This window comes from Brachyhypopomus gauderio, chromosome 5 (genome assembly GCF_052324685.1).
Source record: "Brachyhypopomus gauderio isolate BG-103 chromosome 5, BGAUD_0.2, whole genome shotgun sequence".
In the NCBI taxonomy this organism is placed as follows: domain Eukaryota; kingdom Metazoa; phylum Chordata; class Actinopteri; order Gymnotiformes; family Hypopomidae; genus Brachyhypopomus; species Brachyhypopomus gauderio.
In genome coordinates this window covers 2,766,155-2,786,453 of record NC_135215.1, presented here as the reverse complement: position 1 = coordinate 2,786,453, position 20,299 = coordinate 2,766,155, and the positions used below count along the sequence as shown (strand labels likewise).

Here is a 20,299-nt window from a genome sequence, read left to right as displayed (position 1 = left end):
TGAAAATAACTGAGAAAAGTTATTAAAGTACAGTAAAGTACAATTTTGACGTTGTAAATGTACTCGAGAGCATGAAGTACCCTTTTAAAACAATTCTTAAAAGTACAATTTTTCCAAAAAGTTCTTCAATAACTGAATGTAATGGAGTGTGCTTCTACCCACTTCTGACACACACACACACACGCACACACACACACACACACACACACACACACACACCAACCTACATCACACATGCTTCTGAGTGTATTCCTGGGTTGAAAGGTCAGAATTACACTAACCTAAGTGGTAAGGGATATGCGTATGTGGGATGTGTGGATGTGTGTATGTAAGGTAAGGGGTGGGTACTTATTTCATTCATGACAATCATAAACCCCTGAAATGAGGACCACATCCCCAGCTCACATACTTTAGTGGAGACAGCTGCTCCAAGAGACTTAAAGCATGAGTCATGTTTGAGTTTAGTTCATGATACAGGGCCACAGTTCCCCGAAAATCAATCAACCACGTGCCAGGCAGCAGGGCAAATGGAAAGCAACTGTAGATGGGTGGGGAGGGAAAGAGGGAGCGAGAGAGAGAGAGAAAGAGAGATAGTCATAATGGGAGAGATGGAGAGAAAGAGCAGGAGGGAGAGGGTGAGATAAATGGAGGCAGAGAGGGAGAGAAAGAGAGAGAGAGAGAGAGTCATAATGGGAGAGATGGAAAGAAAGAGCAGGAGGGAGAGGTTGAGATAAATGAAGGGAGAGAAGGAGAGAGAGAGAGAGAACGAAAGAGCAATCAGCAAGGGCTCTTTAAAACAAAATTAGTTCCAGTACCATTAGGAGTGACAGTGGTCTGGCTTTCCAGATGGATATTACAATAAGAATGTGTGTGTGTGTGTGTGTGTGTGTGTGTGTGTGTGTGTGTGTGTGTGTGTGTGTGTGTGTGTGTGTGTGTGTGTGTGTGTGTGTGTGACGTTCATCCGCAGCCAACTGAAGCTCAAGGGGATGCTCTTACAGACGAGATAAGAGATGAGGAGGAAGAGGAGGAAGAGGACTGAGAAAACAGTGAGAGAGCGAAAGTTGCGCGTAGCTATGCCAGCGCGTGTAGCTACGTCTTCGATTTGTTCGCTATTGTCCTCAACCGCCGCTCTGCCTCCGTCTCCCACCACACCTTCCGGTAATGTCACCCCTCCTGCGTTGCCGTAGCAACGCCTCGACCCCGTGCTGCCCCGGCGATGCGTTTAAGGCCACGGTGCTGTCAGTATGCTAATCTCCATCCTCGTTCCCATTGTCTCAGCCAATTAGGGTGCGTGCTTCGGCGTGGGCCGGGAACCCGCCCTGCTCTTTTAAGCCGAGCGCCCTGGCGGGATTTGATCTCATCCTCTACATTTCTCCCACCACAGCCTGCCGTCTCAGCAGCGACGTTGGGGAACACCATGGAACACCAAGGCCTACATGAGCTCAGGTTCGTCAAGCAACTCCTAACTAGAATTGGTTAAGCAGGCGGTCTACACTGACCTGCCGGAACTGCTGTGACTCACCTGGGGGTCTGCGCTGGTCTGTAGGGGCTGCATACACGGGTCCTTCCTGCTTCTCCCGCTCTACACTGGGAACCGAACTTCCCGCAGACTGGGGCCTCCCCTCCCCCACTGGCCCCCCCAGCACTGCTCCTTGCTGTGCGTCCTCCACCTGTTCCACGGATGGATGCCACAGCCATATCGAGCACCAACAAAAGACTGGGTGGGGGGGGGGGGGGCAGCCCTATCCCTGCAGTGCCACACAGACTGACTCCTAGCACGGCTAGCAACTCGACTCTGCGTGTGTCTGGCCCACACACACACACTTCCTATCAAACAGAGATCGTGCAGGTAGAAGTGAATTGGTCTCGCAGGTAGAAGACACCTGATACCAGCCACGCAAGAGCGTGAGGGTGCGGGTGGGTGTCCGGTGAGGGTGGGTGTCCGGTAAGGACCGTTACCAGAGCTCTGTAAGAATCTCTCAACACCATCAACACTACGTCACTCAATGAAAGGTACACCACAGGGTCAGGCCTCGTCTAGCACTGAAGCTATTTTAAGATTCATTATGGGTCCCACTTGACCTCTTGCAAGACAATGTAACAGAGCCTGGAAAACCCTACAAAGACAGCTGTCAGTCACCAGCTCCGTGTTTGTCCCAGCCTAGCCGAAAAGTCCCAGTGACAGGGAAAACACTCATCCCCACTAAGCAGCTTTCCCTTGGTGTGGGACACCACAGAAAGGACAGACTCTGAACAGACAGTCCCACTCTGTTATTGTGATAATCGGTTAGATGTTATCACTGCTTGTTTGAAGGCCTATAAATACATTTCGATCATTCCACTGACTGTAAAGGCTACAGACTGATTCAATCAATCCAGCGTACATCGATCCATTCCATGAAACTACCATGAGTTTATTTAAATGCTTTCCACATCATTTTGTGATGAGAAATGCCAGTTCTGACAATCGATAAATCATGAAAAGAATTATGTTCCATTACTTTGTGGCCTGCCATGATTTGAAAAAAAAATCCCCAGATTGTTCCATCAATTGAAATTGTACTTTATCATTCTGACGTATAAAAGTTGCACCCCTAATAGACAGATTCACTTTCATACAGACAGACAGAATATCTATCAGTCATAAAGATTAGGATTTTTCTGTTGACTGTTTTTCTATGGGAACCAGTCAGATGCTAAACTCCAAAGTCAGATGCTTACAAATCCAAAGTTTCAAATTCCAAATGATCCTGTAAGCAGACGGAGATCACGGCATCTGGTACTAAAACTAGGCCAGTGATCATTTCTTGGGACATCATCTTATCGGTGCTTATTGATAATGAGCAGATCCCATGCTGAATTAGAAATGACAGAGCTGCAACTGGACTTAACACTCACTTCTCAACACAGACCAGATCATTACACCGATATGTACGACCATGGACGTAATTTTGATTTCAAAAGTGGGGGGGACATGGATTCGTCGCTATTTAAATATTTGGTTTTAACCGTAAAAACTGGGGGGGACCAAAACCGGCTTTTGAGAAAGTGGGGGGGACATCCCCCCCCCCCCAAATTACATCCATGTGTACGACAGAGCTTTCTGTACCGTCAGAGGACGGATGACCCCAGCAAAGTTCTTGTACCACACAAACATTCGACAGTGGCTGCGTCCGTTCATGAAACGACTGTTACGGACAAGGCCGTAGGGAATTTTCCCTGTCTGCAGTCTGTTTCTAGCGATGTAACCACAGCAACACGCAGACAATACAAGCGTAACAACAGAAGCGATGGCACCGTCGTCCTGAAGAAGTGGCTCTTCCTGCCAAGACCTCGAGGAGGTTTCTGCTTTCACTGTATCTCTCCTTCTTTGGAGTGCCTGGAAAGTGGGTCAGTGTGCTCGCAGGTCCACGGCTCGCACGGGACGGCCTCCCCCACGGGCGACCCGGGTTCATCCAGGCGCTCTCTCTCCGCGAAGTGGGTGTTGTGACCGCGTGTGCTTTAACCACACATGCTGTAACCACACGTGACGTAACCCCACACTGCAACCACGCGCTGTGACCACACGCGTTATATCCACACACACTGTATCCTGCAGCCTGACCACAGCCCACACCCTTCATAACATCCTACTTCTTTTTAGCTACTCTATCTCTCTCCCTCTCTCTCTCTCTCTCTCGTCCATGCTCTCTCTCAACCTCCCTCTCACTCAACCTGCACATGGCATCTCTCGAGAGCCCCATATCTAAGAGTTTGGCACAGAGGCGGGGGAGGATAGTGAGTGAGAGAGAGAGAGACGCTACAGGTAATGAGAGTAACAACGTTAGCATTGTACCAGCACACACAGTCCCGCGAGGGCCCATCCACTGAGGGGCCACAGTAGATCTGTGATTAGCACTAATTCAATTGCCTCTCTTTTATCTAAAGTCACCCGCCCACAGTTATACACAACACTCCATTCTGTGAAACAGAAGGCCGAGCTACAGTAGAATTATCCTGACAAACCCATTAACAATGCATGTTCAGTATATGCGATTCATTCTCCGATTATCCCACCTGGAGCTCACTACACTGTCTGAGCTGGACTAGATGGTAAGACCGTGGGCACATTATACAGCGGATTACAGCAGATTCATAACACATAGTTTTCCATTCACTTTAAGTTTCAAATCGAGGACTAACATTAAAATGTGCATTAAAACCCCTCTCCACAGGAGTCTGCGCATACATCTCAGCAAGTGGTGAGTCGTGAAAGGGCCCCACTGCGGGAGGACGGGGCGGCAGGGACGAGTGCGTGCGCTCCTGCGTTCGCTCTCCCACACACTCCTGAGCCGCCAACTTCGGCACGGCAGACGCTCAACCTTTCCCGAAAGTGCACCGCACGGGTCGCCGTCTTCCTCCGCGACCCCTCCCGTCTTCCTTGCCGCATCGGCGCGGACGCGCGTGCCTGAGTGATAGGCGCGCGCGCTGGAACGATGCGGAGTCTGGTCTGAGTCATCGCGTGCAGGAAGTGGTGGGCACGCGCCCGCGTGGGGCTTGGCCCGGTTGCCGTGGCGCGTGAAGACCGCCTGACGACGTCTCATTTGACCGAGGCGCTTAGCTAAAGTGACTTACAATAACTCCCCGCTGGGAGGTCCGCCCTCGGGGCACACGGGGTTAAGTTCCCTGCATAAACATAAGAGAATCTCTCTTTTTTAGTTCCATATGAACATGTCACCAATGCGGTCCACAAGGCCTTGCTCACAAACTAATTCATACTGGGTGTGTTTACATGCAAGTCAGCGCTGTGATTCACTCTGAAGTATTTAAATGCATAGCCACATCATGATTATGCAAAAGAAACCTGTTTACACTGTGAAATAGGGTTTCTCAGAATAAAGGAGCTCACATAAAATCATCTGCAGTAGCAATTTAAAGCTGCCCAACGCAGTCGTCCTGGGAAGGCAGGGTACAGTCAGTTCCTCCCATCGCATGAACGGGTGTCCAGAAGTCCAAAGAGAGAGCACCCAGTCTCTACATCCAGGACACGTCCTTACCCTCCTGAGTGACGGACTACTTCATATTCCTTCATAAAAAGGATGTTCCGTGTAGTCGAGTGGTTTTAAACAGGATCTAAATAACTGGCAATGACTGTTGAGAAAAACACGGACAGTGGGGGGAAACATTTATTTACTTTTGTAGCCAAGTGGACCTGCAGGTTATATAGTGGCTACCTTCTCCTGGTCTTTGTAGTAGTCTGCATTATAATAGTAGTGATTATAATTTAATTGGTAATGAACTACTATTACAGTTGCTGATTTATTTCAAATGTTGTTACTTGCATAATTTTGTTACTTGCATAAGAATATTAATCTTAATTACACAGAACAAATGTCTGTATAGATTAAGATTTTCCCTTCTGCCCAGTCTGTGTGCGCGAGCAGAACCTGCTATTTCTCAACTCCATCTTGAAAGAAATCCTGTCATCCAGTTACATAGCAGAATAGGAGAGAAAACCACTGAATCATATTGGTGCTTGATTACTGCCATTAAGACCTAACTGAAGAAATCACACACGCAAGGGTTTTTGTGGCTTTTTAGAGTGAGGATATTACCTGTAGTCAGTGTAAAATTGCACTATTAGTGTTTATTTAGATGCATTTAGAAACCACAAACTGTGTGTGTGTGTGTGTGTGTGTGTGTGTGTGTGTGTGTGTGTGTGTGTGTGTGTGTGTGTGTGTGTGTCTGTGTGTCTGTGTGTCTGTGTGAGTGTGTACGTGTTGCAGCTGGGTACCGGAAGGAGACATATTTCTTTCTCTTTTCCTCCTTGCTTCTGTCAATGCAGTCTGATACACATTCACTCACAATGGCAGGAAAACACACACACACACACACACACACACACACACACGTACATACACACGCACACATGCACAAGCACACACGCACATGCACACACACACACACACACACACACACACACACAGGATTGCAATTTAAATGTGTGAGTGTATGTGATAGACGTTCACATATTTGTGAATATATATGTGTGTATTAGTATGTGTGGTTGAGGAGGTCATTAAACACTGCTTTAAGGGAAAATGAAGACAGTAGTCACTCAAATTTCCTTCTATTTCTTTTCAAATACCAGAGATCATCAATCTCTACTGTCTTTTTCTTCTTCTCAACTTCAGAGGCCCTGGTAGTGTGGGGGAGTTGTTAAGGACAGCCACACAGGCAACACATTCATTCTAATCAAACCCTTAGTGCTGAGACACACACACACACCCAACTATGCAGTATTCTAACTGTAACGTGTGAATTCCTCTAGCTAAGTACCACTACACCCAAACACACACACACACACACACAAAACACATCAAACCTGCAGCATCCCTCTCCCTGTCTTCAGGATCGCAGCTGTAGTGACGTGAGAAACAGTCGTGTCAGCAGTTCAGTGGTGGCCATGTCTGCGCTGCGTGCTGGTGAATGCCTGTGCTCAAGGAGAGCAGAGCTGCTCCCCGAGGTTCTCAGGGACGGAGATCACGGCTTCCGCTGCGTATCGAGCTCTTACTGATGCTGTGTGCACTCACACACGTTCCTCAATGGGAGTGCGTTAGGGTGTGTGAGTTGTGAACACTTAGAGTTTGTGTGTGTGTGTGTGTGTGTGTGTACACGTAGGAGACTAGCTCCCATCCTGCTGGTATGGTGTGCAGACAGGAAACCCAGGTTTTTTCCGTCAACCTCCAAAAACACCAGCATACAGATATTTATAATCCATCAGACCATGCGTCACGATGCCACAAGCTTCCTCTCTCCCTCTCATCTCTTCTCCTCTCTCTGTGTCCTCCTCTTCCTCCTCCTCCTCCTCCTCTCTTCCGCAGCCTCTCATGAGTTTGAGCGTAGGTGTGTTTGCTTGGCCTTCCCTACGGCACAGTGACAATCTGTTCCTGAACGCTGACTCTCTCCCTCACCACCACCACCCCTCTCTCTTTCTCTCTCTCCCTCTCTCCCCCTTTGTCTCTCTCTCTCTCTCCTCTCTCTCTCCCCCTCTCTCTCTCTCGCTCTCCCACTCTTTCTCATTCTTCCTTTTCCTCATTCATTTCCTGCCTTATGATATAGTGATCATCTTTTTCTTGCCTTGGGACTACAGGCTTGAGACACAGCTTTTTCCCCCTTCAACAAAGACAAATGAAAGATGCCTGTGTTAAAACCTCACTATTTCTATGGAGTTTTTTGCAATTCTAGATTTTTGTTTTCATTGACAGTGACATCAACATCACATTTAACATCACATATAGCGTGTTTTCCATCATTTGAAAAGGGAAAGACAGGTTGTGTGTAAACTCCAGTGTGTGTTGCTCCCTGGGCTCTTGCACATTTTACTCTTGTATTGCATGGAGCTCTTGCTCAGTTTCTCCAAACAACGCACTGAAAATTATTCACACATAACAGAACCAACTGGGAACCACCCACTTACTAACTCCACCCACTTACTAACTCCACCTATCACACAACACCACCAAGCAGGTGAATGCCAACACACGCTTCCTCCAGTAGCTATGTAGCCAGCCAGCACACGTGTCCAAACAGACACCAGCACAACACTGGACGACACACTTGGGGGAGAACACCGCCCAAGGGACAGAGAGAGGGAGGAGTAACCCTGTATTGCCCTTAGACCACAGCCAGGGTTAGCTCTGGTGTTGAGTGGGAATTGAACCAGCAACCACCCAAAGACGGGGCAAGCATTCAGACAACCGAGTCACAGACTACTCGATCTACATTTTAAGTAGGCAAAAACATCAGGAAGTGAAGAGGAAAGTGACTTAACGGACAGTTAATGTAGAAGTTTGATGAAACCTGTTCGTTATAACTACTGAAGAGTTAGTGCATGAAGACCTTCACATGCTCCACGCCATTTACATTGATCAGTGGAGCACAAATCGTTCATCTCCATCATTGTGGTCCTGGTGCAAAGCATCCAACACTGCAAAGTTAGGAGTTAGCAGCTCACATTAGCCTCTTTTGAAGTATAATTATCAAAGTATGCTATGTTTCAAATGGCATACCGTTTAATCAGTGTTGTTAGAAGTACACAAATCTGAACACTGAGCGTCCTAGTCCTCGGCTGTAGGTCAAGTGTGTCTAATGGGACAGGCCCTATGCTTCAGTGGCCAGTCGGCTGTAGGTCACGTGTGTGTAATGGGACAGGCCCCATGCTTCAGTGGCCAGACACCAGTTTATTAAACCCACCTTTATCTTTGCGTCCCTTGTTAAATCACTGTGATTAGATTGCAACCCACTGGGCCAAAGTATTTGACCCAACTCCACAGAACACCTCAGACAGGAGACATCAGCATGTGTTGTGGGCACCTGCGGGACAGAACTCGCTTACCACATAAATCAACCCGAGGGCCACAGAACTACCTACAGAATGCTGAAGGCACCCACAGCAGTGTTCACTCGTGGTGTGTTGGGGAATTAGGGGTTCTCAGAAATGAAAAATGTCTTGAAGCATTAGAAAGATGGAGAGAAGAAGTAGGGAGAGCAAGGAGAACAGTGCAAAAGTCCAGTTGATGTTAAAGTGTAACTACCTGGACCCTGACGGGCTTGCTACAAAATTAAAGTCTTCGCGATCATTAAGTACACTGCCATAGCTCACAAGCAAACAGAGGGTAGGTACATGCACACACACACACATGCACACACACACACACATACACACACACACACACACACACACACACACGCAGGGGCATGGAGGCATGGATAAGGCTTTGATGGTGGGTGTAGTGTGGAGGTTAATGATTAAAGAGGTGGCAAGCTGAGAGATTTCTCTTCTTCTCTTTATCTCCATCTCCCGTAGGTGCGTCTCACGTCCGTGGCCTTTCACCCTCAGCTGTCTATTCTCTTTTTCCATGACTGTTCAGCTGTCTGTCTGTCTCTCTGTCTCTCTCTCTCTTTCTTTCAAGGGCCAAATTGGGTCACGTATTTGGTTGTCGGTTGCACAGATGCCACGGTTCACGTGTTCCTTGTCCTTCAAGCACTGGCTTGTCACTGTCCTCTACTGGCTTCTGTCCCGCTGTGCTGGGGACAGTCATGGGTGGGGCTGTGGGTGGGGCCATGGGTGGGGCCTTGCTCGGGGGCGGAGCTGTAGGTGGGACTGTATTTGAGGGCTGGTAAGTAAGCTGACTTTCTCCATCTCATCACCTGCTGTGATTTGATGTATCTGCTCTCTCTATGACAGCCGCATTCTCAAGCACGAATTATCACTTGACTATTGAAAGTTCTAATTTAAATATTTAGAAATGATTCATCTCTTGCTGTTTTTTCATGTTCTGAAGCAAAAATATGTGGTGGTTTTGACACATGCCGCAAATGCTGATACAAGGTAGCGACACTGTAATGTTTTTGTGTCTGGTTTTGCCTGTGATGTGTTGTTTAGTGCAGTTTTGTAGAGGACAAAACAGCTGTGCTTCGTTTCCTTGTGTTTGGAGGGAAAGATCCAGACCCCCTGTGGTTCTTCTGTCCTCTCCCTGACTGGTTATGACCTCAGACACAAACACACACACACACACACACACACACACACACACACACACACACACACACATATATATTTATATATATATATATATATATATATATATATATATATATATATATATATATATATATATATATATGCACACACGGAGAAAAAACACAATCACAGGAAGCCAGTAGTCCTCCCTCAGGTCCCCCAGAGCTTAGCCCCAACACACATACACACACACACACACACACACCCTCAGTCATGATCTGCTGTGTCATTAATTTATACCGCAAGAGAATAAAGTGATAATCTATGCGCTCACAGATCTGATCAAGTATGTGTGTGTGTGTGTGTGTGTGTGTGTAGGGCACTGTGTTAGCCTGTATCTTCTCAATTCTGTGTGTGACAGTACCCGTGTGTCGTGTGTGTTTCCTCAGTGTTGCTGCATGTCAGCCAGTGCAGTGTTGAACGAGTGGGAGAGCGTGGGAACGTAGTGGATAATTACATCTATATGTGATGGTCTGCTTCTTGCATGCGCGTGCGCTCGTGTGTGTGTGTGTGTGTGTGTGTGTGTGTGTGTGTGTGTGTGTGTGGTTAGCATCATTTGCAGTGTATGTAGGAGGCCTAGTCCTGCATCCAGATCAACCTCCTCTCTCTCTATTGTCTTTCTTCTGGCTGCTGACATCTCCATAATTAACCTCGGTGGGCGCTGCATGTGTGGGGGAGGCGTCGGAAGATGGCATCTTTGCCGCTTCTGTCCCCTCCATCTGCTCCAAATAGCCCCGTCATCGGGACATCGGGACAACCATTTCTGACACTGACCCGCGCACACCTACACGGTCACTCGCATGACTCCGACTTACACACAGGCACTCTGAGTGGGCAAACTTCTCACCGCCTTCACTACTAAATAAAGCTCGCCTTCAGGACTGAGCAGTGCGACTGTGCCACACGACTGTGGGTGCTCATCTTCATCTTCGTCCTCCGAGGCAGTTGCCCCGTTAATCCAGCGGACGTAAAGCGCTACACACACCCCGATGCCAGTCGGGTCGGACCCACCGCACTTGGGTCCGGCCGACTGGCGTGTCACACGGGCGTTTAGCCTGGTTGCCTGTTTGATCCTCAAGTGCCCCAGACCAACACCCAGTTGAGGGAGGGGCGGGGCATGGGAGTGGTGGGTGTGGCCAGGGATGCCCTCGGTACCTCCTTCTCTGACAGACAGCATTGGCACTGCGATGCCGCTGAACCTGACATGAGGTGGCGTCTGAGATGAGCTTGTGTGGTTTATCGTGGGCGGGGGTACGTGCTGTGGCGTTTAACGCCATCTCTGCCACGGGGAGAGCACAACCTGCACTGCCGCTCATTCGGGAGAGATGCCACACAGGGCCACAGCGCAGGGAGACCAGTCTCACACCATTTTACAGGGGCTTTGGTGCCGAGACGTGCAGTGCCAACCACTGGAGAAAGACTCACCCTCTTCACTCTGTACATACAGAGACTAACTCCTAAAAATTTTAAATGATTCATTAAATACATAAAATAATTGAAAGTGTTTAAGGAGCATAAAAAATGTCAAAATATTAAACTGTACATCCTGTGACTGGCAGATCATTTAATTGGGTGAGTTAAGTATGCCTGATAGCGAATCAGAGGGTGCTTTCTTCAAACAACAGACACGTAATTTATTACAGATTAAAGCACAATTAAGTCACAGCAGCCAATGGCCAATTTTGTTTAGTCTGCTGAAACAAATCTCTGAATAGTTTGACAATGTGGCCCCATGCGGTGAGCAGCTTCCGTGTGTGCTGTTGGGTCTCACGGCTCAGCCCCACTGAGAGGTGTCCGCACCGGGCCACGGAACGGGATGTGACCCCCTCCCAGACAAGCCCTTCCACCTGAGGACCCCGGCTGCCTAATCGAATGAACCGTTTGCTAAATGAGGCTTCCGTAGGACTGTGCTCACACATACACGCACGCACGCACGGACACACACACGCGTCCACGCGAACACTCGACCTCCCAGGACACAGCTGGAGAGCCAGAGGGACGTGCTATAATTAGCACAGGCGTGACAGCTGCATGACGCGCACAGGTGGAAACGCGCGCAGAGGTTTTCGGTGCACGTGTGGCCGGGTTACCCGCCGGGCCCCCGTGATGCTCGGCGTGACCCAGGGCGACTCGCCGGGCCCCCCGGCTGCGTTCCAGAAGCGTCTCGCTTGCCTAGCGAACGCGTAGCCTGCACCGCTAAGAACTGCCATTAGCGCGAGTGGGGGGGGGGGGAGACGTTTTCACAACATGCCAGCTAGGCTGCCAAAACAGAGCGACGCTGGCGGAACGTTACGTAAACGTTGAAAGTGCGTTAAGAGGTTTAGAGCGGGGATGAATACGCAGCGAGGCACGACGCTCCAGTTCCCTTTCAGCAGGTAGGATTACCCTCCCGATCCTGGAGCAATCAGTTAAATTACGGCCCACTCTGGACCAAGGCCAGCCTCAGCACTCAAATCATGAATAACACCCAGGCCCTCTGTCATGTCATCTACTAAAGATAGCAGCCCCATTAATCCAAGCACACTGAGTATGGAAAAGGGGTGTGTGTGTGTGTGTGTGTGTGTGTGTGTGTGTGTGTGTGTGTGTGTGTGTGTGTGTGTCTGTGTGTGTGTGCGTGTATGTGTGTGTGTGTGTGTGTGTGTGTGTGTGTGCGTGTGTGTGTGTGTGTGTGTGTATGTGTGTGCGTGTGTGTGCGTGTGTGTGTGTGTGTGTGTGTGTGTGTGTGTGTGTGTTTACAGCATGACACCTGGTCCAGGTATTATTTCATTAATAGTTAAGGCGTCTGTGTGCATGCGATGTATCCCAGTCACTTCCAGTTCCCAGATCTCAGTCCTAATGGCTCTACAAGCAGACAAAATGTCACGTGACCTGCTGCACTGACCACCCTCTACACGGGCCCGGCCATCGGCATTTCCACTCACTTCTCCTTTCCCCCCCCAGTTTCACTTTCTTTCCCTCACTTGCAGTGGTTACTCGGCCTTTCACAGTGAGATTAGCCACGGGCAGCTGCTCCGTCTTCTGCTGGGCGGCCATTTCAGCCCTGCTCCGCCGATAAACCCAGCACAACCGCCTCCATTTTGGCTCCGTGGTTTTTTCTGTGGCGCGGTACTTTATTTTCGTTTTCGAGTAGCAGGCCAAAGCGAGGCCAGACGTTCAGACTACAACAAGAGTAACAATAACAACGACAACAACACGCCTTTCCTGTTCGTCAACCTGCGGCGCTTCGAACGAGTAGCGCGTCTCCGTCCGCCCAGTTTAACTGGAGGGGCGGCGCTGTTCGGCGACCCGGATCGGTGGGCGAGGTGAGCGGCGCGTGCGGGTGGAGGAGCGCCAGGAGGAGGGAGGGCACGAGCGAGGGAGATGGAGTCGCTCACACCTCCAGCAGGGCCGCTGACTGCAGGTGCCAGAGCACCAGGTGCAGGATTTGAGTCACGGAGATGGAGCCAAGGGGAATTTGCCTAGGCAAACAGGAGGGAACAGAGAGAGAGAGAGAGAGAGAGAGAGAGAGAGAGAGAGAGAGAGAGACGCACACGCAGACACTGACGGGAAAAGATTGGGAGATAGAGAGACAGACAGAGAGTGGCTGACAGAGGGAAAGATAAGAGGGAACAAAGAAAGAGGGACAGATAAACAGGAAAAGAGAGAAAAAGAGAGAAAGGCAGAATGAGAGAACACACAAAGAGAGCGAGCAAGAGAAAGGGAACATGACCCGGAGTCAGGAAAGGATGGAAAGGACACAGAGGAAGAGACCCAGGCCAGACTGGAACATCCTGATCCTAGAGAGGAGATTCAGCCCCAGAGACTCACACCTCAACCCCGCCCCTCGTCCCGCCTACATCCCGCCCCCATGTCATCCCATCCCACCCCCGATCGCACACCCAGCCCGGCGTCTACCACACCCCGCACCCTGAGCACGGGCCACTCCGCTGGGCAGGGCAGCATAGTAAAAATCTCTTACATTCATAGCCTAACGAGGCCCAACCTTTAATTAGAGCAGCTCAAAGCCACTGCTCTGAACAGAAAGGCTGGCCGCCACCCTCTGTGCACATGGCCATCGCCACAAGAGATTACACCCGTTTACTTAAAAGCCTCATTTGGACAAGCAATCAGTAGAGAGGTGGTATGTTTGATCCACGCCCCCAGCCACGCCCCCAGACACGCCCCCAGCCCCCTGGCTGCATAGCAAATGAGCAGAATGCCACAACCCGCATCAGCTAGCTCGTACATGTGCCACGGAGCCTGTGCGGCGTAACAGCAGTCGTGGGGAGTTGTGGGAAAGGCCACGTGGAGTAAGAGGCCGCGCTTGTAGCGTCTTGAACGGAGCCGTTCGTGCGATAGAGGGATCGAGATTGTACGCGGGGAAGTAGCACACGATCAACACCTCCCCCTCGCTATCGCACTTACTGTACACACGTGTGCGCACAAACACGCACACACACACGCGAGCGCACACACACTCACGAAACAAGAGTTAATATTGGTCCTTCGCACTTACTCTGTGCCAAAATATAAATAAAAACTCCAGCGCCTCGGGGAGCAGATATGTACAAACTAAGCATGCCAAAGAAATGGAAGTGACCCCTCTTCAGCAGCTCCAACCCCCTCTGGGGGGAAAAGGCTCCACCTGGGCACTGGGCCCGGAGGAAAAACGCTCCACCCTCTTCCCCGAGATTACGGACAGCAGCACAGAGCCCACACCACGCGGTAGCCCCACCACCACGGTCTGAGAAACAGCAAAATGCACCGGGGGCCTCATTAAACCTGAACCGATAAGAGACAACACTTGTAGGGAATGAATTATTAAATCCCTTTCACCAGCATTGCAACGGGCAATAGGAGAACACCATCAGGTCTGCAAAATCACCACCGTCCTGATGTCATCAGAGAAGCTTCTGATTCAAGGGCTCGGAGAGAATGCTCGTGAGAGTGGAGGAGTATTCGTGTGTACTTTCAAAAACGATCAAATCAATGTCAAAACACTGGAACGCATTGTACATATGATAAAGATCTATTTTCACAGTGATAACTTTAAATGCATCAAACCACACTTGATAGGTAAGGCTATTTTTCATCAGCTGCACTTAAAGCTAAATAAGGGGAAAAAACATTTTTAAATATTTTTAGGAAACTCTTTATTGGTCTTTTACCAATCAGCTACCTTCATAGTTTCCAGAAATGCAATTTATTTGTAAAATGAAACATCAATAAATGTTTTTAAACTATTTGGAACTGAACAGTGGTTAAAGTTTTTGTTGTGAAATCAGTAGATGTAACATCTCTGCGGACTTGAGCCCACTCTGTAAACACGCTAGCACGCTAGCAACATGGCTAAAAATGCTCTTCTTCAGTATAGGAGCTGAGCAACCCAAAAGCAGCAAAACCTTCATGCGTGCTGAACTTCTTATAAGCCTGGCAAATAAAACCTGGACGTCTTACGGTCCCCAACATCTCACAAATGCACCAAAACTCTCCCAATTACATAAACACAGTTACCCTAACCCTAATCCCAACCTTTTGCTGAGATTTAAAGGCGCTGGAAAATCACTTGTTTTTACTCAGTTTACATGGTTTTTGTGGGTTTTCTCTCTCTCTCTCTCTCTCTCTCTCTCTCTCTCTCTCTCTCTCTCTCTCTCTCTCTCTCTCTTTTGTTTTTTTTTCTGAGAGCCTTTGTGGATATAGAGAAGAAAAGGCTTTTATCATCTGCATCATTAGCTGTGAGACCGCAAGAAGAACAGAGGACTGGTGTTGTGAAGAGCAGTGATATTGAGAGCAGGGGTGATGACTTCTCTTAACTTGGATGCTTGTTAATCAAAAGGGGAGTTCAAATGCAAGTGTGGGCACCTTGCGAGGGCTTCACACCTCATCCACTTAATTACTTCTGGACTAACCAACAGCTTTTTGACCATTATGCACAAAACAGAAGTATTGACAAGAAGTTCATAAAGGAATAATTCAGTGCTTTTAATCTGTATTTACAGCATGCGTGGGGTATGGTGGATCGTGGGGTGTTGTGGGGTACAGAGGCGGTCTTTGCATAGAGGCGTGGCTAGGCAACTGCCTTGGGCCCCTCCCACTACAGCCCACTGTAGGGGCCCCCTGACTAGCTAACTTATTTCTCGCATATTAATGTTGATGGGCCCCCTAGCTAATTTCGCCTTGAGCCCCCAAATTGCTAAGTCCGCCACTGGTGGGGTATACTGGACTGTGGTGGATTACCAAAGACAAAACCTTTCATGTGTGAATGGAAAATCCTATTGAATCAAAATACACTGAGGGTAGCTACCACATGGCTTTCTCGATAACAGCTCTAAGGGTTCTATCATATGTGTCTTTTCACTTTCTAAACATAGAAATGCATGAAAATTATTGCCTGTGGTAATCAACTGCAAGTTCCAAAGAGAGGTGCAAGTTAAGAAATATGCTGGATTATGATAAATATTCCTTAAATCTCATCGTGAATATTACTCCGCAGACAACTAATGGGCACTTGAAGAGAATTAGTTTGATAAGACTGACTGAGAGGGAGAGCGTGTCTAAGACAACCGGTGGGTTTCAGCAAAAGGAACATTGACAGAACGATCAGCACAAGCGTGCGGGGTAACGCAGGAACGGGACCGTGTGTGTGTGCGTGTGCGTGCGTGCGTGTGTGTGTGTGTGTGTGTGTGGGTGAGTATGTAGGTGGATGTTGGATTGTCAATGTGGTCTTAACTCTTCAGGCCTTCAAATGAACTGGAATAACTACACCATTTTAATTCCACACATACACACATCATTTATTTATTCTGAGAGAGACAATCTACACAGAACTTTGAGCAACATGGCCATACTACGCTTAGCATGCCCAAAGCATGTTAACAATGTTTTAAGAAATCTGTCATGCCCTGACCCACAGTATTTCCTTCCAGAAATGATCTTTAATTTATCTAAACATGCCGTTGGTTAAATACTACTTAGGGTTACTCCTTGAAGCAAACATAATCAAAGACATGTTGCCTACTCCACCACATAAAACATCAGAAGCGTCTGTACAGAGCAGAAAAACAAATAACTATTCTACATCAGTAAAGCAATCCGACAGTATATCTCCGCACGCCTCATCCGAGAGAAGTAGGCTGACGTTTAATATAAACCCCGCACACACTCGCAAGGAGACCGATACGTGACTAAGCTCGCGGGCCCCCTCAACGTCTCTGCGTGAACCACATACACGTTCACGCGAAATGTAACACAACGCAAATCCACGCACACGGTTATCTGATGGATCCTAACGCCACCGACCATCAGCACGTCCAGTTTCAGTGGTTCAGTTGTTTGTCCTGTTTTCTTTCTCTGACACAAACCGATAACATCGACGTGTTCGTTTGCGCAACCCTTGTTCACAATTGTTTATGCCATTAAACACAAACAATAACCTGCTCATTTAATATACATGTATATATTATAAATACACTAACACACATGCATAACCTTGTAGCCGATCGTCTAGGTTGCATGGTGGAGGTTTGCATGTTTGCATGAAGCAAACTGCTCACTTTGCAGTGAATTTAGTTTTTCCCATCCGCTCACCTATACGAGGTCTGTTTCCTGAACGCAAGACCTTTCAGTTGATCCTCCAGCGGCTCGTCCACGTCGGCGATGCTGCCCAGAGTGTCGCTGCCCCCCATCGCCGCGTCCCTCGCGCCACCCCGCGCGCCCGCTTCCCCGCCGGCCGCTCCGAGCGCGTGCGATCGGTGACCGAAGGTCTGCGGGCTCCGCTCCTCCTGCGACGGGCGCGTTTTGGCCAGGGGGTCCATGCTCCGGTCGGCAGTGGACCCCCCCTCCTCTCTCTCCCCGTCGGACGGAGGGAGAGGTTGCGGGTTTTAACGTCGGTGACCGCGGCGGTGGCTGAAAGTTCCTCGCGCTGTTGCAGCGTTAGCGGTCACGAGCGCGGTTCGCGAGCTCCGGAGAGGCGGGTGGCGGCGGGATGCGCTCCTGCAGGATGCGCTAAGCGGCTGAGACGTCCACGACGGCAGCATCCATCACCACATCCCTACGCGAGGGCATCATGGGATATTCCTCCTTCGCCCCCTTACCGCAGCATCACTAGAACGAAGTAGAGCATCCTTCACTGACAACAGTCAAGGACCCTTCTGTCTTCATATAAACCCTCAGATTGAGATATCCCATTTAAAATGAGCCGGTTTTATGCATTGTACGTAGCCTGACGCATAAGAGAAATGTAGTGTCATTAATACGGTTCCTTTAATAAAAATGCAATTTCTACTCAGCGAGCAGGCCTGTGCGGTACCCCAGGCTATAATGGACTTATAATGTAACCGCTATGTAATGCAAACCAATCATCACATCCGCCTCGTTTGCCTTAATACTATTTGGCTGAAGTAATCTAAGATAAGAGGAAAATAGATTCAATCGCGCTCTAAGTCTCTTCGTGACTATTTTCAGTCTGACAAGGAATAGCCAATGTCCAGAGTTTCCTAGTAAGCTACAATCTGGCCGATATCTGAAGAGGCAGAGAATGACGCACTCAAGTCTTGACTACTTAGATATTCAAAGAGCAGTTCTAGTGTGAGGCACAGAACTAGTGCGAGGCTCTCGCCCACAGGTATTTACACATCAGTACTTAACACAATTATTTTCCTCTAGAATTCTGCATTAGGCTATGTATCTTTTTCATTTGTTAATATCACCTTCTCTAATGTTAAAGGACTACGACAGACAAAGGAAACACAAGCCTGAAAAAACGTTGGCATCAAAAAAGGAGCCTTGCCTTCTGCTTTCAGTGACGTCCTGTAAGGTAACACCATACATACACCATGGCTCGTGCATAAAAACGATGCAAGACTTCCACAAAATTAAACGAACAGCACGTGGGTTCTGTACACAGTGCATGTGAGTTTGCTTTTAGGGCCAGACCGTGGTGGACCCGGCTTGTCTGAACCATTAGTAACTAAAGCAGAAGACACACTTGGCTTGTCACAAAACATCCCTTATCCCACAAGAGCGCTGATAGCGCTTGGATGTTTGCCAGGTTAGGGCTAAAATGTTAATCTGTCCATTAAATACCTAAGGCAGAAAGAGGGCAGCGTGGTGAGGCCTTATTATGGACGGTGTGGTCCAGGGCTGGGTGAGCCATTCGGTTTATTTGTCTTCCCAGTGACTTTCCCTTTAACACATCTTTTATTTGCGTAATGCTAAAAAAAATCGTATTTCACATTTCTTTGAATTACATTACAGGGCAGTGAGTGGATATTTTCATAGATTATGTTTATTCAAGGTCATTTAGAATGAGTACATTCAGAGTTACATTTACATTCAGAGTTATTAAATGAAATTGAAATGAGAAATAGATCGAGCATTTAAACTCAATTTATATATATATTTTCTCATTTCAGGTAAAGGTCATCATTAATTCCAATAAGACGTGTCTGCATTTTAAACATCAAATACTGTATACATTATTTAATACATATATACAATACGCATTGAAAAGAACAGAAAGGTATGTATGTATGTATGTGTGTGTGTATGTGTGAGAGAGAGAGAGAGAGAGAGAGAGAGACAGAGAGAGGGAGAGAGAGAGAGAGCAAGAAGAGAGTGTTTTTAAAAACATGTAAATATCATATCTATATGAAACATTAAATATACAATAGCATCATGAACATCATTAAATATACAATAACATCTGTGCCAGCTACAGATTACTGTGACATCTGTGTCAATTTGACTGTCCAATTAAGGAAACTCATTGTATATTCTCAGAGGTCAGGGGCCCAAAACACCCCCATTTTCTTTATAGGTCAACAGCTTCCTGGATTTCACTGCAAGTGTGAATCTATCAAAATGCATTAAAATGGCTTCCCACTCACTGCACTCAAAAGACACCATTAAATATCAGATGCGGGTATACTAGACCATAGCTGATAAACAAATGACTGGGTTTAATGAGGCATCTATGATAGCAGATGAATTTGGGCCGTGCAGCAGAGCATCACAGAATAAACGTGCGTGGGTGATGCATGAGATGGAAATCAGAGGTCAGTGATGATGAAATAATTCCAGTGCTTTAATGGCCATGATAATGACTGGCCTTCTCAATGGCTGATAATGAATCTCAAGTGCACGCACTCAAGTGGTCTACAAACTACAAGCCGATATGGATACTCATACCCTGGCACTGTCATTATTGCGGACTGAAAGGATCAGAGATGATGAAGATGAAGATTAATTTTTCAAGGGCTCAATGAGTGATTTGATCCCCTGCAGACGAAATGCAGCTTTCCTGGCCTCTCCTTGTAGTACAGTCATCTTTGAAGTGACAATCTCAGACGTGAATCGTAATCTTCTGAGAGCTGGTGAGCACATAGCCAGGTGTGGAGAACAGTAAGTGTCCTCCCCCTCCAGAAGGAGGTGGGATATCTAGGGCCTGGGCCCCAGCCGGGCCTGAGGTCCCTTCATCTCTCTACCACCCAGTGAGTGCACAGCTGCTGCTGTATGCACCGGGCGATTGTAAATGTTGAATGTAAAATCAATGACTGAGTTAATCAAACACTTCGATCGAAACTAAAATAATCAAAGACGTCTTGTTGGGTTTCTATATTAAGAAATGATGCCTATAAGCTTTAAACAAAGTTTTTAATGATGGCAGAAAGTTGGGGTTCCACCAAAACACTAACTTAATTTTCTTGTGCCACTTAGATCTACCTGTATTATGTCCCCACTCAGTGGACAGAAACA

At 47.9% G+C, this 20,299-nt stretch overlaps 1 protein-coding gene across 3 annotated transcripts in view; it reads right to left on the bottom strand.

Moving 5' to 3' along the window:
* The window catches only part of dgki (diacylglycerol kinase, iota), a 43,415-nt gene extending 25,350 nt beyond the window's left edge, over positions 1 to 18,065 (bottom strand). The window contains exon 1 of one of the 3 annotated variants that reach the window (XM_077004876.1): positions 17,132 to 18,065. In XM_077004876.1, the coding sequence (XP_076860991.1) occupies positions 17,132 to 17,358 (227 nt within the window). In that variant the 5' untranslated portion in view covers positions 17,359 to 18,065. The remainder of the gene's footprint in view (positions 1 to 17,131) is intronic. The other 2 variants (XM_077004874.1, XM_077004875.1) reach the window with 2 other exon arrangements.
* Between the last annotated feature and the right edge of the window lie 2,234 nt (positions 18,066 to 20,299).